This window comes from Perca fluviatilis, chromosome 2, assembly GCF_010015445.1.
Source record: "Perca fluviatilis chromosome 2, GENO_Pfluv_1.0, whole genome shotgun sequence".
Lineage (NCBI taxonomy): Eukaryota > Metazoa > Chordata > Actinopteri > Perciformes > Percidae > Perca > Perca fluviatilis.
In genome coordinates, this window is record NC_053113.1 from 23,142,525 (window position 1) to 23,162,096 (window position 19,572).

The following is a 19,572-nucleotide window of genomic DNA, read 5'->3' on the forward strand; positions in this document are numbered from 1 at the left end:
CCGTTTATCCCGCCCCTCGGATTGAACCCTGTCAATGGTGAGTTCCGAGACCCAACATCTTGATGTGGGTCTGGCTTTTTAGGCTAACAATTGAGCACTGCAAAAGGCATTACATCCACTACAGAGAGAGGGCGCCTGTGAGCCACTAACCCTGAACTACTGGATGCATGCATATGGCAAGTGGAATCACACAATATACAAATTGTGTTGAACTTGGTAACAGCAGAGGTTGAAAAAAGAATCACACTTTTTCTGCTAAGTGCAGTGTGTTGTGGTTATATTAGATAATTGCCACTACAGTCAGTGGAAAAACTGGTATATGTGCATGTTGCACTGTGACTTTTCTCATAATATTTTGGATTTACTATGCAAAAGTGTTTAAGATTGCTGAATTTTGTTTTCTACCCGATAAGAGCGGAACTGGACGTGACAATCTAAGTCCATTGAAATATTTCACTATGATGAAACATTGTCTACATTTGTCCAGTTATCCTCAAGACTCATAAACCATTCATGCCAAACAAAACAACAGCGCCATAAATGAGAGTTTGAGAATTTGACTGTGTCTGTTGCTCAGCTCTATGAAGACATGTTATGGAAGCAGAAAAGCCCAACACCTAAAGTTTGACCAGTGAATTGAAAAAACTATATTTTTGCCTGTTATGTCTGTACATTTTGTTGACAATAGCCTACTTCTGTACTTTTACTTAAGTAACATTTTCAATTCGGGACTTATTTTTTTACATGAATGTATTACTAGCCTGCTTTAACTTAAGTAGGCTAAGGAACCGAGTACTTCTTCCACCACTGGTCACAATTTACTCTCACTCTTCTTCTGCGCGTGTGTAATGTTTGGGTGCCGAAATGAAAAGCAAGAGGTTCCGCGACGCACACGCACTGCTCAGGTAGACGGTGTGGCCCGTCTCTCCCGCACAGATAGCTGTCTTTGATAGCTGTATGTTTCAAAACGGATTAACGTCACTGGGATGCAGAGAGAGTGTTTTTTTTATTTTTTTTTTAGGAAATAATTACTGACCTCATAGCTAGCTACGGTCATGAATTTTCTTGTGAGGGAATTCCTATTTGTTCCATGCATTAATGTAGGCCAGTGTAATTTCACTTTTTTTAATAAACAAGCTAACTCTTGTTTCTCTTCTTTAGATGAAAGACTCCTTATTGAACCTCCAGCGAGGCATTGGTTTAAGTGATTACAGCTCCGAGGCTGAGGAGAAGAGAAGTCGCTATCACTGACACATCACCAACAAGGCCATGAGGGCGTGCTGTGCAATATACTGTAGGACCTGTTTTGTTTGTGAACCAGTATGCAGGCAGCAGCAAGACAAAGAGAGAGGACAGAGGGGGAGGCGGGACCAACGGTGAGCTGGTCCAATAGACACAAAGAGTGGAACAGTCGTCTACAGTGCACAGAGCTTAGAACCCCCAGGAGGAGGAAATTGACGGACAGAAAGTTCCCCTATCACACACAGGAACTGAGGTGTCCCCAACATCATTGAAGCATTGTGGGAAGGTGCTCCTTCTCTACACCTGCGGGATGAACCGTTTCCTTCTACTCTCTTATTTCCAAGTGCATCCTACTGTAAGCCATTTCGACCAGAGAGTCGCAGAGAGAAAGAAGGAAAACTACTGCATGCATTTAGACAACCTAGCTCCCCTCAGTCAGTGTTAACGTGGTCCAGTTCCAGTCTATGTGTGTCAAAATAAAAGAAGAACAGAAGACGAGGTGAGACTGAGTCGAAGAAAGGGGGGGGGGGTCCCTTTGAGTCTTAATGGCTGTCTACACTCTCTAGACTGTTCCAAACCTATCGTCCCCCGAGAGGTCCTGGCTGCAGCGTCCTTTTAGTAACCTCCATGTGATCAGAGTACGGTATCGTTCCACAACCAAAAAGGAGTGTTGTAGCTGGGAGCTCAGCTTCACCAGTCGGTCCCTATTGCCTTGTTTGAAGCTTGCCTGTGTTGTCTTTGTCAGGGCTGGTTCCCTGTCAGACTGTTGTGTTGAAATATTTATAAGTAGAATCTAAATGACTGATGCGACCTAAGCCAGTACTTTTAACATTATACACAATTTACATAATCAGTCGTCCCTGCCACAGTGTTGGCTACCTTGCGTTGCATTATTCCTCATCCTTCTAATGAAGTAGAATGTATTAGCCTGGACAAAAAGGCCAGAACTTAGCCTATTCATTTTTGAAAAAGGGGTGCTGCAGCCAGACCAATAGGGAGACCTGTGTTCTTACATGTTTTATTACTAAACTGTGACTATATCTCTTTAAAAATGTTTCAAATTAGAAAGAATTCTATGAAGATATTTGAAATATATAAGAATATTTCATTATTTAATATATATATTTCAAAATATATAAACATTACCTATATTTATTGTTAATTAATGTACATAAAGAAATTATCAGAGCTCTAGACCAGTTAAGGAATTTCTAACGAAGTGTTTTCTTCTAAAAATGCATGCCAGATATGTCTGTGACATGTCCAGTGTGCAAGTATGATTCTGCATTTGCGCGATTATATTCGCGCATGTGTGTGTGAGAGTGCGTGCATGCGTGCGTGTGCGCACAAGTGTGTGCTGTAAAGTGTGACATTTTTACCATTCCACACTTGTATGTTTCTTAATTTTTCTTTTCTGGCTTCAGCGGCCAGACTGCCTTTTTAATGCTAATGCATTTGGATGCCGCCTTGCATTTGCCCCACCAGGGTACAGTTTACAATCGAAGAGTTTTGTTCCAAAATGACATATCCAACATTTGAAAACAAAGTTACACCTACTTTCACAAAATTATTGATTGCTTAAAATATCAATTAATGTCACTGTTTGACACATACTATGTAGCTAAAATCCATGGTTGACAAAAGGAAGAAGACAGAATTGATCATCTAAATGAACTTGATTATTTTTCTCTGATAAATGGATATAAAACATTTTGGAGATGAACCCTTCATTTGCCCTCTATGAGCAACTCTTTGTCCATGTCACCACATTAGTGGCTTGACATCTCTAAAAGGAACAGTTTTCAAATTCACTTACTCGCTTTCTTGCCGAAAGTTAGGTACCACTCTCGTGTCTGTATGTTAAATATGAAGCTACAGCCAGCAGGCGATTAGCAAGCAGTTTCCTCCTGTTTCCAGTCTTTATGCTAACCCAACTCCTGGCCCTACCATAGGCTGTATTCAAGAAGTGGACATAGCCACCGCAACGTCACCCATTGGTTTGTGGACTACCGTTTTGAAGCCTCGAGTTTGGCATTTTGTCCATCGCCATTTGTTTTTGGAGCCAGAAGTCACCATATTTAGATGAGAGGGTGGTGCTGGGGAGGAGCGCTAAATGAAATGCTAAATTACGAGCTAGCGCTAGCTAGCTTGGTTAGCAAGGTGCATCTGTAATGCTTATTTTGGCTAGCGAAAAACAGGGTTAAAACTAAATGTATTTACCGGGAAAATGAAGAGTCAACTTCTTATTGTCTTTTAGTACGACCAGACGCTGTAAGTAAAGCTGTAAAGTAGGGTCATTTTCTCATAGAGTTCTATAAAAGCCAACTTCTTTTTGCAACCAGTGGAGTCGCCCCATGCTGGCCATTAGAAAGAATGCAGGTTTGAGGCAATTCGGCATTGGCTTCACTTTTCAGGCCCGGAGGTTGCCATCAGGGCTCTACTGGCTAACCGCCAGCTAGCTTAGCTAACAGGGGAAATCACTCGTCTGGCTAGCATACAGGCTAGCCAGGCAAACTGTTTGCCCTTTTTTCCAGTCTTAATGCTAGTGTAACCATCTCCTGACTCTAGCTTCTTATTTAGCGTGCATATACACGTATGTGAGTGGTATCAATCTTCTGATATAACTCTCGGCAATAAAGCAAATAAGCATATTTTCCAAATTGTCAAACTATTCCTTTAAAAACACCTACTTCAACCCATATTATACTCTCCCCGATTTCAAGTGTCTGTCTTGGATGCAATGAAAGCATGAAAATGAACTTTACGTAACTAAATTGAACCAAAAGAAAAGTCAAAATGTACCTTCACAAATTATCATGTTGTTTTAAATGAAGTATTTATCATGTATGTCATGTATTATATATATACTGGGTTAGGTGCGGTAAAGAGCATCTCTGAAGAGTTTGTCAACAGCGATCCCTGACAGCTGACAGACTTTAGTGATGAAAGCACTTCTAAAAATAAACAAAACTTCCTTGTGTTAAAAAAAAAGAGAAATTGAAAGCCCTTTAAGGCCTTTTCAGATAAAGCATGAAAGAAAGAAAGAAAGAAATGACAGCAATTTATTTTGGAGGTGATTGCAGGGCTGGGGAAATTGTTTTTGTGGTGTTTTAGTTCATTTGACAATCACACTGGTGATTTACAACTTCCAAACTCATTAGAAATGGCTGGATTTTAATCCTGCTGGATTGTTGTGCAACAAATTACTTCTGCTGGAATGGAATATTTGTGCATTATTCTATTCAACATGTGAATTTCTTTCAATGTCACATCCCAAAGCCCAATCTAAGACTGAAACACTTGTCTTTTTCAGGGCAAGGCAGGAATGAGTGATTTGTATGAGGGAATTGTATCTTTACTGTGCGCCTGCATGGTGTGTTACTGACTGACTTATTGAGAACAGCAGAAAGGCTTCAGGATTGGACCCCTACTGTGTGTGTGCGTGTATTACATTTTAAGAAGGCACTGAGTTATGATAACACATGGGAACCTTAAGACCTGAATGTTAGTGGTTGGAAATGTTTTCTGTTTTATAGAAATCACTTTCGCAATCCTGATGTTACACTTCATGGATATGATGGTACAGAAATGTCATATATATATATGAAAGTGTGAGTGATTTGAAATGATTTAAAGTGTATGTTTTTTCAAAGTGAAAGATGAAATGTTTTTTTGTTTTTTTCTCACAAGCTTGTATTTCATTTTTTCTTTTAAAAATGACAACATTCTCATACTGTTTTGAACGAAACATGGTAAATGCTTGATTAAGTTGGTTGTACTCCCCAACGTTGGTTTTATTGACCTGATTTTAATCTTGGGACATTGACACTTTTATTTCACTGTCAAGGCTGAGGGAAGTCGTTTATAGAGAAGACACATTTTAATATTGAACTGCTGTGAACACACATCCTCCTCTGTCCAAATTAGATATTCACTCAAGCCTCCAAGGAACTGTCACAGCGGAACTGAATTTAATTTCATCAATCTCCACAATTATGCAAATTAAATATTTTTTCACCATCATTCCCTTCAAAACTTCATGTTTCTTATTGGATCCAACAAATTTGACTTAAACTAATCCAAGCTACGAGACCCAGGTAACAAATGTTTTGCTCTTTTTGTTTTTCAATCTTTCTTCTTCACAGTTTATCTGCATTACACGAACGATTGTATGACTGCTATCGCTGCACAGCTGTGGAACCAAGGTGACCTGAGAGTTCTGGATGCCACAGTTATGTCACTGACAACTAATGAATTGTCGGCTTCATTGACTGTATTAATTGTCCCAGAGCCAGCAAGACCTTGGTGCAACACGGTACTAGCTAACCACCTTGGTTAACGTATGATAGGAATTACACACAACCTGCTGAAAATGACCACTGATCAAACTCACAGCAAATTCTTCTCAATCTTCTTTGAGTGTGTCTTGATAAAATATGTACTGGTGTAGTTCTGTTCAAAAAGAATTCTACTGTGTTTTTTTTTTCTTTTCTTTTTTAGAAAATGTTTTGATTTCTAGAGAGACTTTTAGTTAACTTTCTACATGAGATAAATATACTGTAAGTATATGTTGTGTATATCTGCAGTGTGTGTGCACACACACACACACACACACACACACTCTGACAAAAGAATCCAACCTGCGCTGCGCGTAGGTTTTGACTAGCTGAAGACTTTGCCTCATAGAGACTGAAGATAAAAGTGGCTTTCTGGTTCATGTGAAGTAGAGATGGAAGTATGAATAAAAAAAAAATGTATAATATACAAATAGTGTTGCTATATTTGGAGACTTGATTCACCGTTATACTTTATTTTTTAACAAATCACAATCATTTCATAAAGAGTTTGACCTCAGGAGACTTTACAGTGGAGTACTACAGAGGAAGATTTTATGAGACGCCAAGATGAAATATTCATCTGTTACTGCACTTTAAAAAAAGCAGCAAAAGACTTTAAAAAATTGATGTAAACTATTGAAAGCATTATTTTGGGAGCTGCACATACAGCACACGTTTCTTATCACCTACAGTATGCTCAGAGCAGTCTGCCCACAGGATTCCTATGGCCCTCTGTTGTCTCATTTTAATTACTGTTGCATAAATTACCTCTTAATTACCACTGTCTCTATGTTGTATAAACTATGAGAGTGAATGCAGGTTAAGGATGCCAGTCCAGGTCATTGAGGCTAAAGAGAATGAGACTGAAATAACTGGGATGCGAATGGACCAACTAAATTAAAATTACAAGAAAAATACCTCTAAAGTAATAGAAAATACCTAATGTAGCCAATGCCTTAAAAACGGCACAGTAACATCTGAAATATGTCACTGAATCAAAGATGTTTTTCAGTTTCTGATTTTTCCAAACATCAATGTGTTTAACATTCCTCAGCATCATGAAGGCATGCAGCACAGGGGCAGCATGCAGCGAGGTGAAGGATAAAAAACGTGATTCCTGATTGGATTAATGAGGTAACAATATATACTGTAATTTCTAAAAACAAAACAAATAGCTGATACATATGTATACCAGCTGAATGCACCATTACTTTTACATTTTAAGACAAAATATAACTATTTTCACTGATCTTATCTTAACTATTAATTCAGTGATATACCAGTGCCACAATACCATTAAACTATCCGCTATGTTTCATAACGTCTTACATTTGCAGCATCTTTATTTTTACACTATGCAGCCTGGCCTGATATCATGATATTAGGTTATTGTTACCTGTCTACTTGCTATCCATTTGTTACAGCTTCTTTCACCAGTCGGCTATATCAGTCTCCTTATTATTGTACTCTTTGCTTTATTGTTACATAGTGGCTTTCAGTCTTTTAAGGATAATACAATCCCGCTATTTTACTACTCTCCCAGAAATAACCGTCCCCTGAAGGAGTCCATTTAGTTCCAAGCCAAGTTGGGAAGATGGGTGAGGTCGACGCGTCACTGTAATGAATCAAGGGGGATGGGACAACGTTACGCTCAGCACCCCACCAGCCTCTCACGTCCAATGAAGGCTGAGATTGGATTTGCAAAGAGGGGAGGATGACTCCCACTTTTCTCTCCGTGGCTGGTCGCAGAGGGCGGGGCTCCGTGCCTGCGTTTGACAGCTGCGAAATAGAAAATGTATAGCGCATAGATGGTCTGGGAAACCATGCTGCTCCAAGGCAACCATACTATCACAGGGAATGGGATGCAGCATGGCTCTTTATAGCCTGCGGATGCCCTCGTAAATCTGGGCCAATTGGAGAACACCAAATTAGGGAAATCATTTGCTTTTACAGTGCATGTAAATCTGGGATTTTGGGGGGCCATGCATCGTGCGTTCTCGTTCCCGGTGACTGTGGAGCGCAGTCGGACCAAGGAGCGCCTGGAGGCGAGTTTGGCCGGACTGTGTGAGCTGGAGCTCCGCAAGCAGAGACAGGAGTGCCTGGTGCTGGGGGCGCTGGCTCTCGGAGACCCTCTGCTCCAAGACTGCTCCAGAGGAGAGCTGGCGTGTTTCAGCAGCTGGGGGCAGGAAAACTTGACACTGAGGCGTCAGCTGGTAAGAAGTTTGAGTGTATTTTACTGCATGTTTGGATTCCAGCAGACTCACACCATATTACCCCCACCGTGTGTTGAAACCCCACTTTACACCATCTACCATTCCTACATAGTTTGGAATACTAGCCTTTACATCGTATCCTCATTGTAATCCTTGGCCGTTGCATGGACTCTGGGTTGGGGCTGCGCCTTTTGTGTAGAGGTGACCTCTATCTGCAAAAAAAAAAGTTACTCAACTTGATTAATCGGGTCTCTGTTTAAAGGATGTAATGCGTGTCTGTGCTTTGGCCTGAGATTTATGCCGTTTGGGTAACGAAATCAGGGGGTGGAGCACCCGTCGTTTGTAGCACAGACCGACTATTTAATGGCCCATTGTTCCCTCATCATGGACTTTTGTAGGTTTTACTACTTAACAAGCTCGCATTTGTGCTCTCTGCAGATCATAAAGAAATGGATTATTCTTTCAGCTTGTATGTCGCTGTTGCAGAAAACATTTTTATGTCGTAACTATCTTCCATTTCATTTATGAGATGGATTTTCCTATGTCGAGATCAAGCGAATTTGCGACAAATATGTTTCCAGAATTAACATGAGAATACAAAACTGGGTTACCCCAAAAAGAAAAAAAAAAAAAATACAACTTTCATACTACAACAGCGTCTCCCACGGAAAGTTTAACGCACCACTGAGCCCGACACTGTAAATTATGTTTTTTTTATGGACTGCAGCCTATTTTTTTTATTTTTTTTTATCGTTATGCTGCTTGAGTTTCATTTTTGAGTCTGGGAGTTTTGTTTCTGTTTGGCCGCTGCTCTCGCGCAGCCAGCAAGCTGTCTCAACATTGGTACAATAGGAAGCCATTATTAAAGAGGGTGAAACAGAAATTAAATCAGCCGCCTCCTCTTCACACCTCCTTCTCTCCTCTCTCCCTCCCTCCTTCTTCTCCGCCGGGGGCCTAACAATAGGCGCATATGGAGCAGAATACTAATGATTCCGAGCGAGGCCCCAGTGAGAGGACAGAGAAGGCGCATAGGTGGCCTTTGCGCACACTGGCGTCAGTTGTGTATGGCATGATATGGGCACTGTGATTTATTTTGGCCTAAATTAGTTCACATCTGAGCTTGTGGACTGGTTTTTATAATTCTGATAGAAAACAAAGATTAAGCAAATTATAAAAAACAAATTTGAAAGATGTATAATAGCCGGAGTGCACGAGGGTCAAGTGTTTCCAGTGTGCACACGCACCAGTTTAGTAAATTCACATCCCCTGGTGCTGGGGGGGGGGGCTGTCAGCGCATTTCAGCTGGTTGGATGGTTTCTCATCCACACATTGACAGAAAACAGCCATTTCCAAAGCCAGTGAAGGGGTGACACGCGTTTCCCCTTAGGGCTGCATATATTTTCCCGTTTTTCATTTTCTGAGCAACGCATCTGTGGATCGATGTTTATTAACTGTTATGCTTATCCAAGCGTGTGAGTAATTACACGAGACATTCCTCGGAGAATACTGTTTGCCTGGAATCTAATTGAAGTCTCAGATTGAGTCTTCGTGATATCAGGTCACCATCTGCGTCCAAGCCAAATCCCCAATCTCATCTTCCATGTAGGTTTAAGTCTCCAAAATGCAGTTTTCTGGCGTGACACAGAAAACAACACACCGGTGGGACTGCCAGTGTGTGCGCGTGCGTGTAGCTGCCTTGAACGTGCCCCCGTAAAGGCTGAGGCCTTTTCTCCCGGATACAGTTTGTGTGGGGTTGAAGGTGTTGACAGCTGTGGGACGGCAGACAGCAGCTGGGAAAGCACGGAGCTCTGACCTCTCTCTCTCTCTCAGCTACCTACTGTGTGTGTTTGAAGAGTGGAAGAGAATGTATGAATTGTCTAGGAGTGTGTGACATACATAGGCCTACATCCATTTGCATGGAGCAGTGTTTGAGTTTTAGAAACATTGAGTGTTCTGAAGTTATCTCCTCCTCAAATCAAGTGTTTAATTATCATCTTGCTTTAGTTTTGTGGCTCGTCACTGATCAGATTGTGTGTGTCCTTACCTAAAGACAGCAGCACATCATTAGTGAAACTATAGAACCGTTAGTCTTGTGTAGTCGCGTGGATCATTGGTTAGTTTCCTCCGCTGTGTGTTGGCACACAAAGATAAAGAATAAATACATTTTTAAGAAAAGGAATCCAAACATCCATGTTATTTGGCTTATTTGTACACGCACGCAATCAGGGAAATGAGCTTCTGAAAATATATGTGTGCATTATGTCCACAGACGCACCATGAAGGACTATGAGCTGGTCCCACACATGAGCACAGCCTGGTGCATGTCTCTCTTAAGAGACTCCATTCACAGCCAAGCCACTCTGCTGCTCTGCCTACAAGCACGTACGATGGAGTCAGAGCACACTAATGAATGCCATTCACTACGTCTATGTAAACACTGTGTGCACCTGTGTCAACTTCTGTTAAATTCCAATTTATCATAAATATTTCATTTACCTTATTAAAATAAAGCGTTTAAACGTGTGTGTATATACAGTATTTGAAGTAAAAAAGAGATCAGTGTTTTAGTGAAGCATTGGAACTGGTGCCATAGTGTGTGTGTGTGTGTGTGTGTGTGTGTGTGTGTGTGTGTGTGTGTGTGTGTGTGTGTGTGTGTGTGTGTGTGTGTGTGTGTGTGTGTGTGTGTGTGTGTGTGTGTCTCTGGCCTCCCACAGCCCTCTCTGTGTGGAACCAGTCACAACATTGCTTTAATTACAGAGGGTCCAGCAGTGCTGCTGCATGCCTCATGTGTCCTGTTCCATAGATTTTTATATCCCGGCGTTATCGTTTCAAACCCCTTCAACCAGTGAGTGGTTAGAGGTGTAATCTACAGTTGAAAATCCTCTTTTTAACAGCCAAGCTCGGATGGCAGAGTTGCCTCTGTATGTCTCTGTAGCGCCCCTCTCTCACACGATCAAAAGCTTATTTGTATCTTGGCTTGAAATTCTTGTGTCTCTCATTTTTTCATCTACACTCCCCAGTAGCTCAATCAGAATCAGTTTGTATGTCCAAGTGTGCTTTTGCATTCAGGACTTTTTGACTCCGGTTTTCAGTCGCTTCTTAAAGGCCAGGTCAGATCAAGACGTAGCATGTGAAATCAGTAAATAATCAGACATGGTGTTGTCTGGGTTCACCTGCTGGTCAGTCTCTTTTTATGGAAAGAGCAGGTGGTCCTGATGTGTTGTACACCCAGTGCGTAACATCTTAAGGGCTAGGTGAGGCTGACTGCACCGTGTCCTCTGTCTCCCCCATCCCCCCACCAGCCTGGAGCAGGGGATGCTGTAAAACAGTAATGATACAGTGTCAAGGAACCAGTGTGAGACCATTAATAATGGAGTACAATCAAATGCCCAGCTTGCAAAATGGTCCCTACTACAGTAAGACTACCTGCTCCAAAGCCACACTACTAAATGTTGTATTGTGTTTGGATCGGGTCATCCACAAAGGTTTGTTTGTTTTCTGCAGCATTATAATTTAATAGCCAGCTCCATGCACAGTGTGTGTGTGTGTGCATTTGTGGGCATGGCCACAAAGAGGTAGGCAATCAATTGTGTTAATCTGCATAATTGATTAATTGATTTCCAATAGTCTCCCCTCCTCCCATCTATTTCTCTATCCCACACGAGTAGTTATAACAAAGCTCCCCACTCTTCGTTTGTGCCACACAAAACCATATTGATGTAGTGATGCTAATGCTTTGTTTATAGTAAGACAATAAGCGCCCTTGTCGAGACAAAATAAATGACAGTGTTTGGGGTGAAGAGGTTGTGTGGGAAGCATAGGTTAGCTTGGGTCAATTGCGCCTCAACAGCATTCGCATTATGACCGCATTAAGTCTGCAGGACAAAGGAGTCAGAGCTTAAGCGCTGATTGGCCCACTGACCAAAAGATTACCACTCTAAATGGTAGTCCAGACTTTTTCTGGACTACCATTTTTGGAATTTTTCTCTTGACACATTATAGTTTTAGGAGATTAAACATGCACTGAGACACAAACACTTGCTATGTTTTTAAGCTTCAGCTATGAAGGAAGAGTTATGCAAATGTTAACCTTAAATGTGACCTTTTAATCAACAAAAGAGTCTTCATGCTAGCAGCTCTGAGGATGCACTTAGGCACACCCCACAACCTACGGGGCTGAAAAATAAAGCCAACGTGGAAATTCCTCTACTTGAGGCTGGCTCCAAAAGCAAGTCAATCCCCATAGACCCCCATGTTAAAATGACCAACTTTGCACACCGTATGACCTGTCTACATTTCTAAAGGCAATGTTTTAACAAACACAGACAAATTCACACAGACAAAATCAGTGCTCAGGAAGTGCAGAAGACTGTAGCAGTTGTCTGACAGGTGCTCTATCATAGAAGGTTTGTCATGTATAAAGTGTCACCTTGTTACGAGGACACGCTCAATCTTCTGGTAACGAAGTCTCTAAATGAGCCTTGAGTGTCAACAGTATCACCTCCAACCAAATGAAATGCCTCAATAGTCAAGCAGTGGAACTGGGGCCGTGGTGTGTTGTGCACGTGTGTGTGTGTGTGTGTGTGTGTGTGTGTGTGTGTGTGTGTGTGTGTGTGTGTGTGTGTGTGTGTGTGTGTGTTTGTGCGCTTTTATATATGTATGTATATAAATCAGCGGAGGGCCCTCATGTTAGAGATAGAAGTACAAGGATGAGTGTGTATGGTGTGTTTCTCTGTTCTTAAATTGTCTTTTTTTTCTGTGTATATCTGAGCGGTATGAGCAAGCGCATTTGTCTATATACGTGGAGAATGTGTGTGTGTGTGTGTGTGTGTGTCCGTGATTGTGTGTGCGTGTGTCCCACCCACGTAAAAAGAACTTCCCCCTAGCCTTTACAGACAACACGGTCCTTGAATTATTAATGTTCTGACTCATTGCTCTCCCGTAAGCTTGCTTACGTTAGAGAGCCCAGTGACAGATATAGCTGCGGTGCACGGATGGTCTTCAGTGATGCACAGTGATGACTTGTGATGGCCGCATTTGTATTTTAGTAACTAGTAAAGGATCATTTACATCTGAGTTGTGGCTTTATCGGTTTGACATTTTGTGCTTTTACTCATTTGGGTTATTTTTATTGTACATACACCACAATAACAATGAAAATCTCTCCTTCATCAGATTAAAAAATCCATCTTTGAAAATGAAGTGACTGTGTTGTATACATGGTTATAATTAGGTCAGTAGTTGATAACATAATCCAATTTATACTAACTGGATTATTTTCTATTTAATAATGATAAACCCAATTTAAATTAAAACACCCCATCTACCTATAATATAAAAAGAAAAATCAGAGTTCATCTTAACAGGTGATCTGAGTGCCAAACAAAATGAGCACTGGAAAGCAGCTGGAGAAACAAGCAGTGAAGGATTTACAGCTGTGCTTCTGTCATTAGCGTTTCGGCAAACCAGTAATTTGATTGAGAGGACTGTTTGCTTTGTTTTTTAAATCACTGATTGTTTCCTCTTACCATCTATTTAAAAAATTACTTTTCAACAGAGCAATCAAATACAGACAAAAAATAAATCCGCCTGAATGTGATTGTGTTTATTTTCAGAGTGCTCTTCAGAGTTCCCCATGGGGCCTGATGCAGGCGCTGGAACAGCAGGTGGGAGACCTGAGGATCGACACTGACGATGGCTGCTATGATGGAGCTCAAGGATACGCAGGCGAGTTTTAAACCTTTTCTGTAATCACAGCTGTCACATGTATGTTTCTAAATGTGCACTTTGTAATTTCAATAAAGCCACCGAGGGGATTCTTTTGCATTAAATATATGCGCTATACAACGAAACTCGTGTTTTCTCTTTGCATTTTGAAATATGCTTGGAATGAGTTTGTAATGTTATTTCTGCTCTTATTGTTCGTTCATGCTCCAGTTGCTTGTAATCTTGTTTTGTGGCCTATTTGTGAAATGCAGTGAGACACGAGCAGCATATTTTTAGAGAACTGGAATGAACAGTGAGCTATAATAAATAAGATAGGCATGCCCTCTCTCTTTCTCTAATTCTATTTCCTAGGTTTCTATGAGTCGAGTGAGGGTCAATCGCATAAAGGAAGATCTTGTTCCACTGAGCCCACAGATGGGGTCTCCTCCTGGGCTTACACCAACAACAGGCCAAAGTCTGTGGGTAAGACAAAATAGCAGATCTGGAAAGACTGAGGTACACACACAGACATTATTGTTCTATGTGTATGTGAAGCAACGCAAATTATAGCATATCATTTTGGCATTTGGGCATTATAAACTGTTTCAAATCAGAGCATGGATTCACTTCTTCTTTACCTTTTTCTAAAATGTAAAACACTTGGCCTACAACAGTATTGTTTTCTGTTATTAGGAGACCCCCTCATGCCGAATGGAGAACTGGATGCACCAGTCCCACGCACCACCTTACCCCGTTCTTTCTCTGCCCCTTACCCACCTCTGGAGGGCATTGCTGAAGAGGGTGCAGCAGTGGACTCCTGGCAGTGGGACCCCAGCGGAGCCAACCAACCCTGGCAGCAGCAACCTGCAGAGGATCAGATCACAGAGGAGGACTACCAGCAGGCCTTGAGGGTAGAGGGTTACATCCTAAGTCTCATCCAGCGTCATACCCTAGCACCACGGCCCTGTCAGCCTCGCACCACACTGAGCCCCGACCCCCCATACTGCAGTGCCTCCGGACACAGCTCCCTCCACAGGAGAACCCAGTCTCTTACCACAGAGCAGCGCTTTACGGACCCCCACCTCCTGCCCCATGTTGACCTTTCAGCAAACCCTAATAGCCAGGGCTGGGGTTGTGACCTCTTAGAGGGGGAGGCCTGTGGAGGAGAGGTCCCATCTTTGGAGGAGGACTGTTATCTTGCCCTGCCCTACCCCCAGTCCAGGCCGCACTCCTTGGCTGAGAGACTACCATCACCTCTGCCCTCCCTGGACCCCAACTGTGGTGTTGGGGCTCTTGACCTTTGTTGTGAGCCTCCATCCCCCCAGCATTACTTACATCCACATCCCGCTATTCATCACAAAAACAATTTAGTAAGTGCTCAGTATATTCCTGGACAGGCCTTCCATGCCCCTGTGCGTTCCCCGAGACACTACAACTCAGAGCAGCCTAAACCAACCCGAGCTGTCACCTCTCCTGACCACCAGAACTCCAAGTCCAGAACTTCTAAGAAGAGCCACAATGAGCGGCAGAGAACCAAGAAATCAAGCAGTAAAACCAGTCGATCCCAGTCTGAAAACAGCCTCCTGGGCCAGCGAGTGCTGCCTGAGCGCAGGTACAGCACCACCGAGAGGCACCAAGGCAGAGGGGATCTTGCTCAGAACCAAAGCCAAGTCAGTGAACCGCAGATTGGCCACAACAGCCACAAAGAGAGCCGACGTTGGTGCTCCAACCTAGAGCTCAGCCAGGATGAAGGGGAGACCATAGCAGGGCAGTCGCATAGACGCCCTCGAAAAGCTCGCCATGGTCCTTTTTGTCCCCATTCCCAACCCCAGAACTACCACCAGCAGCAGCAGCAGCAGCACACCCCGCGTTGGCACCCAGACTTCCAGGAGAGAGCACCTCTCTGTCAGGGAGAGGAGGGCTATGCTGGCGCCGCCCCTGCAGAGTCCGAGTCCAGCATGAGCGAGGTGTATTCCCCGGCCTCCAGCTCACTGTCCAGTGATTCAGATGAGAGTGGGGGGCTTGTGTGGCCCCAGCAGCTGCCCCCACGTCTTGCTTCTACCTCCTCCTCATCCTCACCTTCACCACAGGCCTCTGCCAATGCCCCCTCTCAACCAAAAGCCTTTGTCAAGATCAAAGCCTCCCATGCTCTCAAAAAGAAGATTCTCAGATTCCGCTCAGGGTCCCTTAAAGTCATGACTACTGTTTGAGGAAATGCTCAAACCTGTTTTAATCCCATAACCTAATACTGTGTTTGACAGTCATTGTCAGAGCAACACTGTGGCTGCTAATTTTGGTCACCTATCATATGTTAACTAACCAATCCAGTATGTATACTCTACCTACCTCTAATTACAGTACAGTATGTTCTTGGTGAGAGACTTTTTGCATCACACCAATTATTATCAATTAGAGCAGGATAATGCCCATTAGTCTAGTGTCTGAGGGTTGTCAGCTACAAGATAATTCAACCAGATGATCTCTAGCAGATTTTTAATCATCCCCATTAATGTGAGTTACACTGTGTTGACATGGACATGGTGACAAGTGACTGAATATGCAGTTTCTCCTTGATGTCTGTTGGACATATAGTTAATTATCATAGCTTTGTGGTTAATTAATTCCTACAGTGTCGAGTTGGCCAGATACAATTCTGCATGACTAATAGGTACATAGTCTAAAGCTTCATGTCTTGCTAAACACCAAAAATCTAGAAATTAGAGTGTTTTGTGGCACTGACTTTTTTTAAGAAATTTGACGGGTCCAAACTTTTCCACTAATTTCCTAGACAGTGTCCTGGAAAGAACTGTGTAATTTGCTACTAATCAGAGAGAACAGCTCAATTTAAACCCAATTCAATATTCCTAGAAATTGTATTTATTATTAGAAATTGTATGCACAAAATTTCACATTTTGCATGTTTGGCCGACCTGCTCTGCACTTAATAAAACTTACACAGTTCTTTCCACGAAACTTCTTGGAAATTATTTTTGAAATTATTAGAATATTATTTTTAAAACTACAGACCAATAAAATAAAGCGTGGTAAGACTTGACGCTTAAGAGCAAGGATTTTTTTCTGCAGTTAGCCATCATCCTATAGAAAAAGCCTCTAGTACAGACCTATGTTTACATTTGGTTTTCTTAGTACAGTCTAAAGATTCATGAGCTGATTGTAAATCTCTGAGCAGGGAATATCCCTTTATCTGTATCATTTCTTATACTCAGCACTGCCTCTTTGTAAACTGTAGGGACCAATGAGCATCAACAGGTCTGTGAGTCAGGAATGGGTTTATTAGAGGCCATAGTGAGGTACCAGTGTACATATATGCATGCACATACATTATGTACAAGTGCACAGATTCATGAAACATAGGGACTCAGACTTGGACACTCTTGTAAATATGTATGCTTTTGTATATATCATAATGTGGCCTTGTTTGGAATGAATGTAGTTTGTAAATAAAAGCGATTTTGCTCCTAATTTTGGTACATTGTTATTGTTTTGTTTAATCTTAAATCGACCTGGTACAACAAGATCCATCTAAAACATCATAAATATGCATTAGGCAAGTAGTAAAAAATGCTAATGAATTTACATATAGACTTCTGTAGACATGCAAAGAGGGGCATTTGTTTGAACTGAATGTATTTGACCAACTTACAAACATCCCTAAATTGTCTCTTTTTTGTCTTTAGGGTCTGACACACTAAAACAATGGGTCTCAGGCCAGAAGCTACATGCATCTGCACCTTGGCCACTGAATATAAGCGATTTAGAGTGTAGCTCCCTCCTGTGGTCTATGCATAGTACTGTTACACAAGAGGACGTAGCTGTGTCTTACAGGAATAACAAGAATACATTCTTATTTATTAATAGAAAATTATATTTCTGACAACAAACTTGAATTACAACTAAGAGTTATAGAGACTCAGGCCATTTCTACATTCCTATTAATGACAATATGACTATAAACAGTCTGAGATCATCCTTGTGTAGGAGCAAAAAACAGAAGTGGGAGCAGTTGCAACAGCATTAGACAAGTTTACAGGAAATTTTGCTGATTGGCAAATAATAAAAAAAACAGTTCCTGATTTTCATTCCTGAGGCAGTCAGGATTACATCTTTGCATATGTTGTTCAGTTGCATAAGCAAAAATCCTTATCAAAATATACAGCAGAGGTTGCTGTTCACACTTTCAAATATTGAAGTTTTTCTTCAGCTTATTTGACCAGTGTGTCAAAAAAAAAATTAATTCTTAACACAGGTAGTTTATGGTGAAACCCAATGGTTAGGATTCCCAGTTGCAATGCAGTGAGTAGAGAAGGGGTGGCCCTTGTTAAACTATATCCTACCTATGGAGATCCAACATTTTTAAAAGAACAGCATACACAGTAGACACCAAACTACTAGGCTACTACAAACGTAGGCTACTACACACTATATCAAACTCAATACAACATCAGATTTTAGTTGTCTCCTTCCCGTTGCTCGAGCTCTTGGTGTCGTTATTAGTGATGCTCATCTTGGTCGTGGGGTCCTCGCTGATGAACTGGAGCATGCCGCGCAGTGAGCGGTTCATGCTGTCTTTGAAGCCCCGGCCCAGACACACGTAGAGCAGCGGGTTCAGGCAACTGTTGAAATACGCCAGACAGAGTGTTAAAACCTGTGCCAGGTAAATGTTTGGGCTGTGAATGGATGACCGAGAGACCGTCAATGTGAGAAAGTCCACAATGTGTAGTGGGAGCCAGCAGAGGAAAAAGCTCATCACCACAGCGAGGATGACCCTCAGGGTGCGCTTGGAGCGGGTCCGAGCACGGGTCAGCCCGCTCTCTGCTCTCCTGTACACCACCACGTGACTCACTACAATCACCAGGAAAGGGAGGAAGAATCCCAGCAGGAAGCGGATGGATATGAAGAGCCAGGCACCGTGTTTTGTAGTGTGTACTGTCAGGCACTCTCGCTTGTTTTCACCTGCTTTGATCTCCTTGGTGTAATAAAACTGGGGAATGCTGCCTATCAGGGCCAGGCACCAGACAGCAACACACACGCAGACAGCCCGCTTAGGTCGCCTGTTGTTCTGACACCAGACGGGTCTGCTGACCAGCATCCAGCGATCCACACTGATCAAAACCAGCTGCAGGACACTGCAGTACATCACCAGGTAAAACAGGCTTTTGATTAATGTGCAGGCCAGCGAGCCGAAGTGCCAGTGGTCATCGTGGGCTATAGGGACCATGAGCAGAGGGATGGAGAGGCAGCACAGAAGATCAGCCAGCGCGAGGTTCAGGAACCAGAGGGAGGTGGCAGTGCGCGGCATGCAGAACCCTGTCACCCACACCACCAGAGCGTTTCCGGGGACACCCAGCAGGACCACAAGGCCGTAGAAGACCAGAGCCGCGATCTGGATCGGTTGAATTTCAGGGGTCAAAATTTCAGGAAACAGGATGTCATAATCGTAATAGTCAGTTGTATTGGCTATATTAGAGATAGATTCATTGTCCGAGATGTCACCCATGGCTGCTTAAAGCTGTAAATGGAAAGGTTGTTAAATATTACGACATTATAACTTGTTTTATCATGCTGAAACTATTAGGCTAAGCCCATATAGTTGTCCTAAAAATAGCCTATGTAAAATATCTTAGTTTCAAAAAACTAACATTTAAAACTTAAAATTAGATTTTCCAACTTACGGTTTCAAAGGACTGTTGCACCCACACTGCTTGCTGGAAGTAATAGAGCTGTTCTGCTTTTAAGTGTGTTTAAATACCCTCTATACTCCTTTCACCTTACACACTCACACACATGCGCGCGCACACACTCTCTTGCACAATATCCCTATATAGACTAAAGTTATGAAGTAAGACAAAGAGCGTTTTCACATTTTGTCCATTTCAGCCCTCTAAAAGAACTCAGACCTATAAGTCAGTATTTTCTGTCTCCAAAGAGACTTTAGACACTTTAGAAGAAAGAACAAATCAAGTAAAACATGTGCATGAAACAAAAGCAAACGTTATTCAGTCTGTCAGAGCTTGTAGATGGTTTTCGGTATAACTTGCACTTTTTGCATAATA

The 19,572-nt window shown here is 42.2% G+C and overlaps 3 protein-coding genes across 20 annotated transcripts in view; 2 read left to right on the plus strand and 1 right to left on the minus strand.

Moving 5' to 3' along the window:
* The window catches only part of gramd1bb (GRAM domain containing 1Bb), a 98,734-nt gene extending 92,728 nt beyond the window's left edge, over positions 1-6,006 (plus strand). For all 18 annotated transcript variants that reach the window (XM_039784908.1, XM_039784782.1, XM_039784788.1 and 15 more), the window contains one exon: positions 1,162-6,006. In XM_039784908.1, the coding sequence (XP_039640842.1) occupies positions 1,162-1,251 (90 nt within the window). In that variant the 3' untranslated portion in view covers positions 1,252-6,006. The remainder of the gene's footprint in view (positions 1-1,161) is intronic.
* Positions 6,007-7,303: 1,297 nt separating this feature from the next.
* LOC120546087 (dapper homolog 3) lies at positions 7,304-16,981 on the plus strand. The gene is made up of 4 exons (XM_039780860.1): positions 7,304-7,792; positions 13,408-13,519; positions 13,871-13,981; positions 14,192-16,981. Exons 1-4 carry the CDS (start codon positions 7,562-7,564, stop codon positions 15,706-15,708), a joined length of 1,971 nt encoding a protein of 656 aa, XP_039636794.1. The 5' UTR covers positions 7,304-7,561; the 3' UTR covers positions 15,709-16,981.
* Positions 16,772-19,554, minus strand: LOC120546095 (C5a anaphylatoxin chemotactic receptor 1). Its single transcript, XM_039780872.1, has 2 exons — positions 19,192-19,554; positions 16,772-19,028 (listed from the first exon to the last, which is right to left on the minus strand). Exon 2 carries the CDS (start codon positions 19,014-19,016, stop codon positions 17,961-17,963), a length of 1,056 nt encoding a protein of 351 aa, XP_039636806.1. The 5' UTR covers positions 19,017-19,028; positions 19,192-19,554; the 3' UTR covers positions 16,772-17,960.
* Between the last annotated feature and the right edge of the window lie 18 nt (positions 19,555-19,572).

Bases quoted from the DNA above. Each gene is read 5' to 3' on its own strand.
- LOC120546087 (XM_039780860.1), top strand. From the start codon at position 7,562: ATGCATCGTGCGTTCTCGTTCCCGGTGACTGTGGAGCGCAGTCGGACC. The intron at 7,793-13,407 runs GTAAGAAGTTTG...GTTTATTTTCAG, and splicing joins TGACACTGAGGCGTCAGCTG to AGTGCTCTTCAGAGTTCCCC. The intron at 13,982-14,191 runs GTAAGACAAAAT...TTCTGTTATTAG, and splicing joins CAACAGGCCAAAGTCTGTGG to GAGACCCCCTCATGCCGAAT.
- LOC120546095 (XM_039780872.1), bottom strand. From the start codon at position 19,016: ATGGGTGACATCTCGGACAATGAATCTATCTCTAATATAGCCAATACA.